Source organism: Ahaetulla prasina, chromosome 4 (genome assembly GCF_028640845.1).
Source record: "Ahaetulla prasina isolate Xishuangbanna chromosome 4, ASM2864084v1, whole genome shotgun sequence".
Classification (NCBI taxonomy): Eukaryota; Metazoa; Chordata; class Lepidosauria; order Squamata; family Colubridae; genus Ahaetulla; species Ahaetulla prasina.
This window is the reverse complement of record NC_080542.1, coordinates 8,735,307-8,747,018: the sequence shown is the minus strand read 5'-3', so window position 1 is coordinate 8,747,018 and position 11,712 is coordinate 8,735,307. Positions and strand designations below refer to the sequence as shown.

The 11,712-nt window shown below is 36.8% G+C and overlaps 1 protein-coding gene across 1 annotated transcript; it reads right to left on the bottom strand.

The window, feature by feature from the left end:
• Nucleotides 1-571: 571 nt before the first annotated feature.
• Nucleotides 572-9,033, bottom strand: LOC131197070 (vomeronasal type-2 receptor 26-like). Its single transcript, XM_058180693.1, has 6 exons — nucleotides 8,837-9,033; nucleotides 7,951-8,242; nucleotides 5,250-5,933; nucleotides 2,201-2,428; nucleotides 1,605-1,731; nucleotides 572-1,470 (listed from the first exon to the last, which is right to left on the bottom strand). The coding sequence occupies exons 1-6, from the start codon at nucleotides 9,031-9,033 to the stop codon at nucleotides 572-574; spliced, it is 2,427 nt and encodes an 808-aa protein (XP_058036676.1).
• Between the last annotated feature and the right edge of the window lie 2,679 nt (nucleotides 9,034-11,712).

The window sequence follows — 11,712 nt, the reverse complement described above, 5'->3', positions numbered from 1 at the left end:
AGCAGGTGCTGTCCGAAGACGTCTCTGTGGTCATGTGGCCAGCATGACTCAATGCCAAAGGCGTATGGAATGCTGTTGCCTTCCACCACAGGTGGTCCCTATTTTTTCTACTTGCATTTTTTTACTTTGAAAGCCAGCCTAGCTTTCAAACTGCTAGGCTGGCAGAAGCTGGGACAAGTAACGGGAGCTCACCCTGTTACACAGCAGCACTAGGGATTCGAACCGCTGAGCTGCCGACCTTTCGATCAACAAGCTCACCATCCTAGCCCCTGAGTCACCGCGTCCCCTTATAAGAAAACTAGATGACCAAAATTAAGATCAATGGTTGGAAAAGAAAAAAGCAATAGGTTAAAGAATCTTGGAAAATTGTGAACATAAAGCAGAATGAGCACAGATTTTGGAATGGGCAATCATAATAAATCGTAATAACCATAAACATCCTAAACAAATCTTTCTTTCACAGAAATAAAAACTTCTATGTTCCTATCACTTCTATGTTTCGTACAGATAATAGTCTGTAGTCTGTACATTTTTTCAACAATTTCTCTGAGAAAGAAAAATCCCTAATGTACTAATTTCTCTTTGTGAGTTGGTCCCTGTGGTTCAGGTCAGGCCGGAAAACAATGATGTAGCATTTTGGGAGGAATATGCATCCCAGTAATGCAGCACTGGAGGACAAGATGGAGAAGACCTCCACAGCTACTGTGGCTTTGCCTTTTGTGCTCAGATAGGCTGGAAAGAAGGAGATCCACACACTGCAAAAGGCCAACATGCTGAAGGTGATGAACTTGGCTTCATTAAAGCTGTCAGGTAATTTGCGGGCAAGAAAAGCCACAATAAAGCTAGCAATGGCCAAGATGCCCATGTAGCCCAAGACACAATAAAAGAAGAAAACTGACCCCTCATTGCATTGTAAAATCATTTCTTGGAGCTCTGAGTGCATGTCCAACTCAGGGAATGGAGGTGATGTTGACAACCAAAGAATACAAATACCTGCTTGGATGAGAGAGCAAGAAAGGACAATAGAAAAGGCCAATCTCTTCCCCACCCATTTCCTAATCTGAGATCCTGGTTTAGTGGCCATGAAAGCCACAACCACAGTGATGGTTTTGGCCAGTACACTAGAAATGGCCACCGAGAAGGTGATGCCAAAAGTTGATTGTCGGAGAAGGCAGGTCACTTTGCCAGGTTGGCTGAGAAAGAGCAAAGAGGAGAGAAAACAGAACTGAAGAGAGACAAGCAGGATGTAGGTGAGGGACCGATTATTGGCTTTGACAATGGGAGTATCTCTGTGCTTAATAAAAGTTCCAAGTATCCAAGATGTCAAGAAGAAGAAACCAAGAGCTGCTGACGATAAACCAGTTCCTAAGGCTTCTTTAAAAGTTAGAAAGACCAGAAATTTCAGGATACAACCTTTCTGTTCTTTATTTGGATAATGATCTTCTGAACATTCAAAGCAATCTTCCATATCTATAAGAAAAGTCAAGGAATTTTTTCACCTATGCATTCCATAATACTGATAATCAGTTTATTAATTTTATGCATCACGTAATTTATTAAAATTTGCTTAAATCTAAGGAAAAATGGTTGAATTCCTACCCTACCATTTTGATTTGAAATCTTCCCTTCTGGGCAGGGAACGCAGTCATAGCAGCAGAACTGATCCCCCTCAATCCCTTTCTTCCAGGATCCAGGGAAACAAGGGTCATTGCATCGAGAAAGTGGAGGAACCTGGTGATAATCATATCAATTTGAAAATGAATCAAATAAATTTGAAAATGGAGATATTTAAAACTGATCGTATTTTTCATCCTTTATATAGGTAAATTGTTTTTGACTTCCCAAAAGAATACTGAATTTATTAATTTCATCTACAACTTTAAAAATTGTAGAAACTTCATTTATGTAGAAAAGGTCCTGCTTGAAGGGCAGGAAGAGTAAATAATTACACAGGGTGGCAATTTCATGGAAAAATGGCCACTCTTGTGTTTTCAAATGGAAATGGAAACCAAATGTCCAAATATGTCTTTTGTATTGTAATATCATTTTTTCATATTGATGAGTGCTGGATCATAAACCACATTTGAAAAGAATGTACCAGTCTTTATTTTAAAAAACCAGAAATGATATTTCCAAATGGATTGTGTTCAATATTGGATCATAATGGATTAAAGTATATTTGATACAATAATTCGTAAACCTGGTTAAAATTTGGGTTCCAGAAAATCACAGCTTCATCAATGAATAATTCCTTTCCTTTCGGAGCCTGTAGATCCAGCTTTCCAACTCTAACTCTCTGAAGGGATCTATTTGAAAAAGTGATCAAGTTGGTGATGTCAAATCCACCTGTTGCTTCTCCTTTCTCATTCAGGAACACTCTCTCCCCAGCTGAATTGTTGAAAGAAATGCCTTGAAGAAATGAATGGAGCTACTTGAAAGAGAATAGAAGCGACAGGCAACTGAAAGCAGTATAACAGAGAAGAGAACGATATATTCAAGTTTCATTCACTCGTTCTTCATATTCAAATAACTATTATTAAATATGTATGCTTAGAAATTTGATCATCAATGTTGCGTGGAAATGTACATGTCCACTCCATTATTTATCTGATATTATTTTAAGGAAAGGCATAGGAATAAACTGAAGAACAATGAAAATAGGCTTTTGGAATGTTGTCAGGTCCTTCAATTATGTTTTATGTCCACTACTTAAACAAGTAACTTAGGATAAATCATATCTAATCTTTCCTCACTGGTACAAAGCTATTTGCGAGTTCAATTAATTTCTTTTAGCCAGATTTTGGAATCTGAGACTTAAGCATTCTTTGATAGATAAGTGAGAAACAGAGACTATAGATAATAACACAAAAAAAAAAAAAAAAAAAATAAAATAAAATAATAATAATAATAATAATTATTATTAAATATTATTATTATTATTATTATTATTATTATTATTATTATTATTATTATTATTTATAGACCGCCCTTCTCCGAAGGACTCTGTACAGCCACAAGTAAAATACAGAAAGACAACAACAGTACAAAACTAAAACAACCCTTAAAAAACCTATTTAATTTGGCTACTTATAAATAAAAATATTCCCACTAAAATTTACTAAAAAATTAAAAACCCATAAATCAATATAATAATATAAAATTTGCGAGTCCAGCAAGACGAAATAAGTAGGTTTTGAATTGTGAAGGTCCTAAGGTCGGTATTTGTCTGAGTCCAGGTGAGCCCCACAGAGAAGGCCTCCCTGGGGTGCCAGCCGACATTGCTTGGCTGACGCACCTGAGGAGCCCTCTGTGAGAGCGACTGTCATTGGGAGATAGAGGCAGTAGACGGTCCCGTAGTATCCCGGTCCTAAGCCATGGAGCGCTTTAAAGGTAGAAACATTGAAGACCCGAAGACAACAGGCAGCCAGTTCGCAGGATAGGTGTTACATGGGAACGGCTCAATAACCAAGAGCATTCTGGACTAGCTGGAGTCTCCGGTGCTCTCAAGGAGCCCCATGTAGAGAGCATTGCAATAGTCCAGACGAGAGGTAACGAGAGCATGAGTGACTGTGCATAGGGCATCCCGGTCCAGGAAGGGGCGCAACTGGCGGATAAGACGAACTTGATAGAAAGCTCTCCTAGAGACGGCTGTCAAATGGTCTTCAAAAGACAAAAGACAGGTGCCCATCCAGGAGCACGCCCAAGTTGCGCACCCTCTCCATTGGGGCCAATGACTCGCCCCCAACAGTCAGCTGTGGTTGCACCTGGCTTTACTGGGTGCCAGCATCCACAGCCACTCCGTCTTGGAGGGATTAAGTTTGAGCCTGTTCCTCCCCATCCAGACCCATACGGCCTCCAGACACCGGGACAGTACTTCGACAGCTTCGTTGGGGTGGCCTGGGTGACAGCTGCGTCATCAGCGTACAGTTGGTATCTCACAAAACCACTGATGATCTCACCCAGTGGCTTCATATAGATGTTGAACAGGAGAGGCGAGAGAATGATCAACACATGAGGCACTCGAGATCTGCCCCCTGTCAACACTGTCTGCCCGTAAGAGAGGTAGAGGAGAACCACCATAAATGGTGCCTCCCACTCCCAAACTCTCCAACGGTGCAGCAAGATACCATGGTCGATGGTATCAGCCGCTGAGAGGTCTAATAGGACCAGGGCAGAGGAGTAACCCTTATCCCTGGCCTCCAGATCATCCACCAATGCGACCAAAGCCGCCTACTGTATCCGGCCAGAAGCTGGACTGGAATGGGAGAACAGTTTCATCCAGGTTGAGTACATGCCACCACACTCTACAACCTTCACCGAATAAGATTGGAGACCGGACGATAATTTCCTAAAACAGCCGGGTCCAGGGAAGGCTTCTTGAGGAGAGGTCTCACCACCGCCTCTTTCAAGGCAGCGGGAAAGATCCCCTCCTGCAGAGAAGCATTAATAATCCCCTGGAGCAAGCCTCGTGTCACCTCCTGTGTGGCCAGCACCAACCAGGAGGGGCACGGTTCCAGTAAACATGTGGTGGCATTCAGTCTTCCCAGCAACCTGTCCATGTCCTCGGGAGTCACAGGGTCAAAATCCCTGTGTATAGAGTGTTTTCAAATTATGGATGTCACATCTAAGGAGTACCACCACTTTATTGCTCTAAATCTCTGATAGAGATAGAAAGCTCAGCTTGTCACTCATGAAAAGTTCATGAGCCAAACAAAAACTCTTGGGGAATTGATTAATTTTTGGAAAAATCAATGAAAGGCAATGTAAATTATCATTTTAACTAACTCTTATTGTGCAATCTATGGAGATTTATTAAATAACTCCTACTGCTACCTAAATCATGATTTTTACAGCCGGTTCTGGGTGATCAGAATAGAAGAATACGTGAATGGCAAAATAAGAACGCGCCAGTTTTTCTCTATCTGTTTTATACAACACAACAGAGTTGGAAGGGACTTTGGGGGTCTTCTAGCACACCACCCCACTCAAGGAGAATACCCTACAATGATTTAGACAAATGCCTTTCCAATCACTTCATTAAAATCTCCAGATATGTAGCACTTAGGATTTCTGAAGGCAAATTTTTGCATTGTTCTATCAAGAAATTCTTCCTTACTTCTATATTTTTCACATACTTAACTTGATCCTACATGCAGAAAATATCAAGACTTTCCAGAATGGGTTCAAAACATAATTCTACATCAAACTGCTTATTGAAATAAAAGAAGAGTCCATTTCAAAGAGAATACCTGCCAAGCCTGCAGATGTGGAAGATCAGTCTTTTTACCCATCATAGTTTTCTTCCTATTGAAACCCAACATGTGTAGAGCCTGCAAAGCATGAGCCACAGCATAAACAGCATTGTAGACACTGTAGCTGTGCCCAGTCATTTCCATTTCAAACACAGTCCCAGGAAGATCCTCCAGCTTCATCTCCTCAGTGCACAGTCTACTGTCTGTTTCTTGTAATTCTGGTTTTGGAAAGGAACAATCAAATGATTGTTCCCAAACATTCTGCCAAAACCCATCTCTGTAGTCTGAAAGAAGATTTGTGGTCTGAAGAAATTCCTTGAAACCTACAACTTCTATTGAGTGAACAGTGAAGGAAAGAGCCCCATTGTACATCTTCAGATCCCATCTGATATGAGTGCCTGGTAATACAAAATCAATTTGTGCAGTCATGATCCACACCTTTCTTAATAATGCAGTTTCCTTGCTTTCAGGATCTACCAGAAATGTTATAAATCTTAGCCATATAATGGTCCCGGCTTCTCCATAGACAAGAAACACATTGGCTTTGCTATTCATCATATTAAAGGAAATAATGGAGATTGTTTGATACAATTCTGGTAATCTTTCCAAGTGGACTTGTTGATCAAGGCTTTCCATAAACGCTGTGCAGATTCCGTTTTCTGAAAGTAAAGGCCCCATTTTCTGTAAGAAATTTTCTCCATTATTATTATCAATAGAAAATATCCCAATCCATGTCCACCTGAAATCACGAAGCAGTTGGATAATCCCGATGTACTGATGGTCCTCTTTTGGGACCATGAAATAAAGTGAAGAGAGCTTACTGGTCTGAAATTCCTCTTGCGCTAATGAACCGTACGTCAGCTGAAAGAATAGAATAGAATAGAATAGAATAGAATAGAATAGAATAGAATAGAATAGAATAGAATAGAAAATTTTATTCTAGTTATACACATAATTTTCTGGTGCATATGCTCTTAGTGTACATAAAAGAAAAGATACCTTCATCAAGGTACAACATTTATAACACAAATGATTCAGATGTATTCAACACAGATGATTCAGTAGTATTTAATTTAATTTTTCTATCTTGTTTTCTTATAAAATATATCTAAAGAACAAGGTCAAGCAAGCAAAATATAATAGTGAGTGCCATACCAAGTGCACTAACCAAACAAGTGGCAAGAAAATAGGAGCAGTAAGGCACAACACAGGTTATATAGTCAGTAAACACATGATCAATCAAACTGGACTCAAATATCTATACACTAATGCCCAAAGTATGAGGAATAAACAGGATGAATTAGAAATTCAAGTAAATGAGGGCAGATATGATATTGTTGCCATTACAGAAACTTGGTGGGTGAAACCCACAAATGGAATAAACAAAGCAGACAACTTTGTTTCCGAAAAGGTAGAGATGGAACAAGGGGATCAGCCAAAATGGACTTAATTCTCACTAACGGAGATGAAATGATAGAAGGTGTTGAAGTTATAGGAAACTTGGGGGCAAGTGATCATGCAATATTGGAATTCAACATTATGCAAGCATAAGTAGTAGAACACAGTCAAACTAGAGTCTTGGATTTTAAGAGTGCTGATTTCAATGAACTTAATGAACTTAGGAAGGATTTCATGGATGACAATCCTAAAGGAGAAAACAATTCAAGAAGCTTGGGAAATTTTGAAAAGTGAGATTATAACAGCCCAGTCTAGCACAATACCAGTGAAGAAGAAAAATAACAGCTCTCAAAAGAAACCAGCATGACTGCATAAAGAACTCTCTGAAAAATTGAAAGACAAGAAGGACAAGTATAATAATGGATAGAAGGGCAAATAACTAAGGCAGAATATCAGCAAATAGCACAAGCCTGTAAAGATGAAGTGAGGAAAGCTAAGGATCACAATGTACAAAGGCTTGTGACAAAAGTATATATATCTTTTAACCAAAGATCTACGTATGTATGTATATATATACACTACTTAACTCGTTTCTTGCATCTGCCTTTACAGAAAAGGAAAAAACAGCACCAAAAACTAGATTAGAAGCACAAGTTAAAATCCTGAAGAAAATAATAAGTGAACATCTGTCTACCCTAGACGAGTTCAAATCACTAAAAGCCAGATGGATTATACCCCAAAGTTTTGAAGGAACTGGCAGACGAACCACTGAACTATATCTTGCAAATATCGTGGAGCACAGGGGTCTTGCAGAGGACTAGAAAAGAGCTGATGTAGTTCCCATCTTCAAAAAAGGGAAAAAACAACAACTAGGAAACTACAGATCTATCAGCCTGACCTCAATACCAGGGAAGATTCTGGAAAAGAAAATCAAGGAGCAAATCAGCGAACACCTAGAAGGAAACAAAGTAATAACCAAAAGCCAACATAGGTTTATCCAAAACAGATCATGCCAAGGATATCTTATTGCACTCTTTAACAAAGTGACAAAATTAGTGAACCAGAGGAATGCTGTGGATAAAATTTACTTGGACTTCACTAAGGCATCTTCCAGATATGGCATGACACCTGATATTCACTTTCTGTGATTGGAATTGTAGTATAAGAAAAGAATGCTAAATAGACTATAAGAAATGCAGAACATCTTAGCAGAAAATTAAGCTTCACCTTTGAAGATCATTAATTATTCCATAACAACCATAAGAATAAGAATTTTCTGCTCAACCCCTTCAGAACTTACTTGTGTAATCTTGAAGAAACCTGTAATTTCAGCTATATAAAATGATGTGACAAAATCCAATCCTCCAATGATAGCCATGAGATTCTTCTTGCTATCACACTTGTAGTTAGGGACAAATTCCTGGGATTTAAAAAGCAGATCCAGAGTGGTGCGATAGGTCATCCTTGAATTGCAGTAACTGTCATAGATGTGGAACCCAAGTGTGACATTAGGTAAGATCCTGGAGTCCTCATTGATCTCCTTCACAGCAAAAACCAAGGCAAGGATGTGCTGGTAGAATTTGATTATTACACTGCAAATGAGTTAAATAGCCCAGTTGAAAAAGGAAGTTGGCAAATTCTCATAAGGTGGCATCATTTCTACATGAAATAGCAAACATTTCTTTCTCTGATGAAAATAGGAAAGTAATAGATTTTCTAAAATACTGAATAAATTGTACACAGTTCAATTTTGCGTTTCTAAAGTAATATCATGATTTGCAACAAATATCCTCTACAATAAAATAAAAAATAGTGCTTTTTTCATGGAACTCGATTTAGTTTCTAATTTACCCCCAAAATGGAGTATATACAATTTCAGCATTTATCTGTCATTTATTGTATGTATGTTTCGTTCAGAGTGACAATACAGATTTTTTTTTAAAAAAATATTCTCTTAAACTTACTAAATCTTCTTCAAAAGATGTTTTCCACCAAAGTTTTATACATTATATGACAAACACTTCACCATAAAGTAAAGAAAAAGGTTTATTCTATAACTAAAAACATTTGAAAGTTAGACTTAGATTAGATATAAAGATTACATTTATACTAAGAACTTTTTACGCTCATAAGGAATTTTTGGGAAACTGATTAACATTAGAAAAAGAAAAAAAAAGAATCGTTACTTTGGTGTGTCATAAGATGTTTTATAAGGATATTCCTTAAACTTAATTTCATGAAGGTTGTAATAAGTGTGGGACACTATCCCACCAATGATGAGGTCACCAGGTTGGTACCATTCATGTGGAACACGGAAAGCATCACTTGCAGGGCAGGTCAGAGTCACTATTTTCTTCGCCAGAAACACTAGAAGGAGCAACATCTTCACTCTTGAAAATGTCTCCGTCTCTCATCCTAACCTACAATAAAGGTTGCATTATTCCAATAGCTAATCCAGTGATTAATTCAAGCTTTATATCTAAGAGTGAGTCTAATCAGATCCACCATTGGGTATTTGGATATCCGTGAGAGTGAAAATTCATGTCTTCAATAGCATCAGTGTTGAACAGGTACTGGCAGAGGAGAATAGTGGGAGGAAAGTGGTAGCAATGACTCTGACACACAGTCATTATTATCCTTGTTTCAATCGCCCTGGGGTTCAAGATACATTGATTGTGGTTGAATTGAAATAACCTTCTGTTCAGGCTTCCATGTTTTGATGGCAATGAAGAAAATATGATTCCAGGAGGTATGTCGAAGATTCAGGATCAAGAGCAATAGCTTGAGCATGCCTAGAAAATTCGCAATTTTTTCCATGTAAAAAGTCAAAAGGTAAGTTCCTCAAAGCTAACTTTTGAGATGTCATCTTGAAATCTGAAAACCCAATCTGAAAGCTGGTTTTCCACTAAAAGAAAGTTCAAGATGTCACCCACATGTCCACCACATGGCCAATCAGGTAACCTCCAGAACAGAAGATACCTCCTCATTTCTCAGTACAGCTAGGCACCACGGCCTTGACTTTCTAGAAATAATTTTATTTTGACTACATGTCTTCTTCACTCTATTCAATATCCCATTTTTACAGTAGAATTTGTGGCAGGTGTGAAGCCTGAAGTCACAAAGGTAGAAAGATGGCTTCCAGGTCTGACTCTGCTGTGTTTTTCACTGGCGCTGTTTTTCATAGCTTGGTTGAAATTGTCTGCTTTCAGTTTCTTCCTAGTAAAATTACTTTTCCAAATCTATGGAGCCAAGGATTTTTCTTTCTTACAATGAACAGAAGCAGTGACATCGTGAAAAGATTAGGAACCCAAGAAGTCTCAACTGATTGACTGTTATCAGTGTGTTTTTATTCTTTATATATTTTATAATTTTTAAGCAGCTCAGGGACACCGACAAATGGGTGGCTGTATAAATTTTCTGAAATAAATAGATAACAAATACACTGGTAAGTCATAAGGTTTTATTCAGAGGTTTTTATTTCAATTTATAAATGGTAAACTAAAGGCAGAGAAGTCCAGAGTAACAGGTTTTACCTGATTAAGGTTGCACTTTCATTATAATTTGAGCATTTACATATAGTATCTATCATCTGTTTTACTCAAGTTCAGATGACACAACAGTGATTGGTCTCGTGAGACAATGAGAATCCTATAGAAGAGGTTGAACGATTAACCTTGTGGTGCAACCAAACAATGGAACTGAACACACTCAAAACCATAGAAATGGTAGTACATTAGAGAAATTCCATACTTCCACCTCTCACAATACTAGACAACACAGTATCAACAGAAATTCAAATTTCTAGGTTCATCATATGCAAGATCTAAAATGGACAGCTAACATCAAAACATCAAAAAAAGGACAGCAAAATGTTCTTCCTGCGCAACTCAGTAAGCTCAAACTGCCAAGAGCTGCTGATTCAGTTCTACAGAGGAATTATTGAGTCTGTCATTTGCACCTCTATAACTGTCTGGTTCAGTCTGCAACCCAACAAGAAAAACAGACTTCAGAGGATAATTAGAACTGCAGAAAAATAATTGCTAAACCTGCCTTCCATTGAGGACCTGTATACTGCACTAATCAAGAAGAGGGTCAGGAAAATATTTACAGATTGATCCAGGACATAAACTGTTTCAACTCCTACCTCAAAAGACGCTATAGAGCACTGCACACCAGAACAACTAGACACAAGAACAGTTTTTAAGGCCATCACTAAACAAATCAACACTGTCAAACTATTTACTAAATCTGCACTACTATTAATTTCAGCCATCACCAATCTCTTCCATTTATGACTGTATGAATAACTTGTTGCTGAATTAGATTTATATTGACATATTGACCATCATGTTGTAATGTTGTACCTGATGACTATCTATGTACACTGAGAATATGCAAAGACAAATTCTTGTGTGTAATCACATTGGAATAAAATTTATTCTATTCTTCTATTCTGTCTATTATCTATTTATCTCTCTCATTTTCTATATTATATATATATATATATATATATATATATATATATATATATATATATATATATATATATATATATATATATATATATATATATATATATATATATATATATATGTTTGTATGACTTTGGTTCGGTTTTCAAAATTAAGTGTCTTGGCAACTTTTGCATTTCTTATCATGTTAGGTGCTTACAGTTCCTATTTGAGGAGAAATGTATAAAAAGCTTAAACACCCAGCCTGATGATGATTTACTTTTGAAGTCAATTTAATTTTCTAGTTCAACTAAAGTCCACATTTATATATATATATATATATATATATATATATATATATATATATATATATATATATATATATATATATATATATATATATATATATATATATATATATATATATATATATATATATATATATATATATATATATATAGATATATATATATATATATATATATATAAATATATATATATGTATGTATATATATATATATATATATATATATATATATATATATATATATATATATATAAAGGTCTTTTATTCTTTTCCCTGCGAAATTGAAGTTTCTTACACTAGAAGT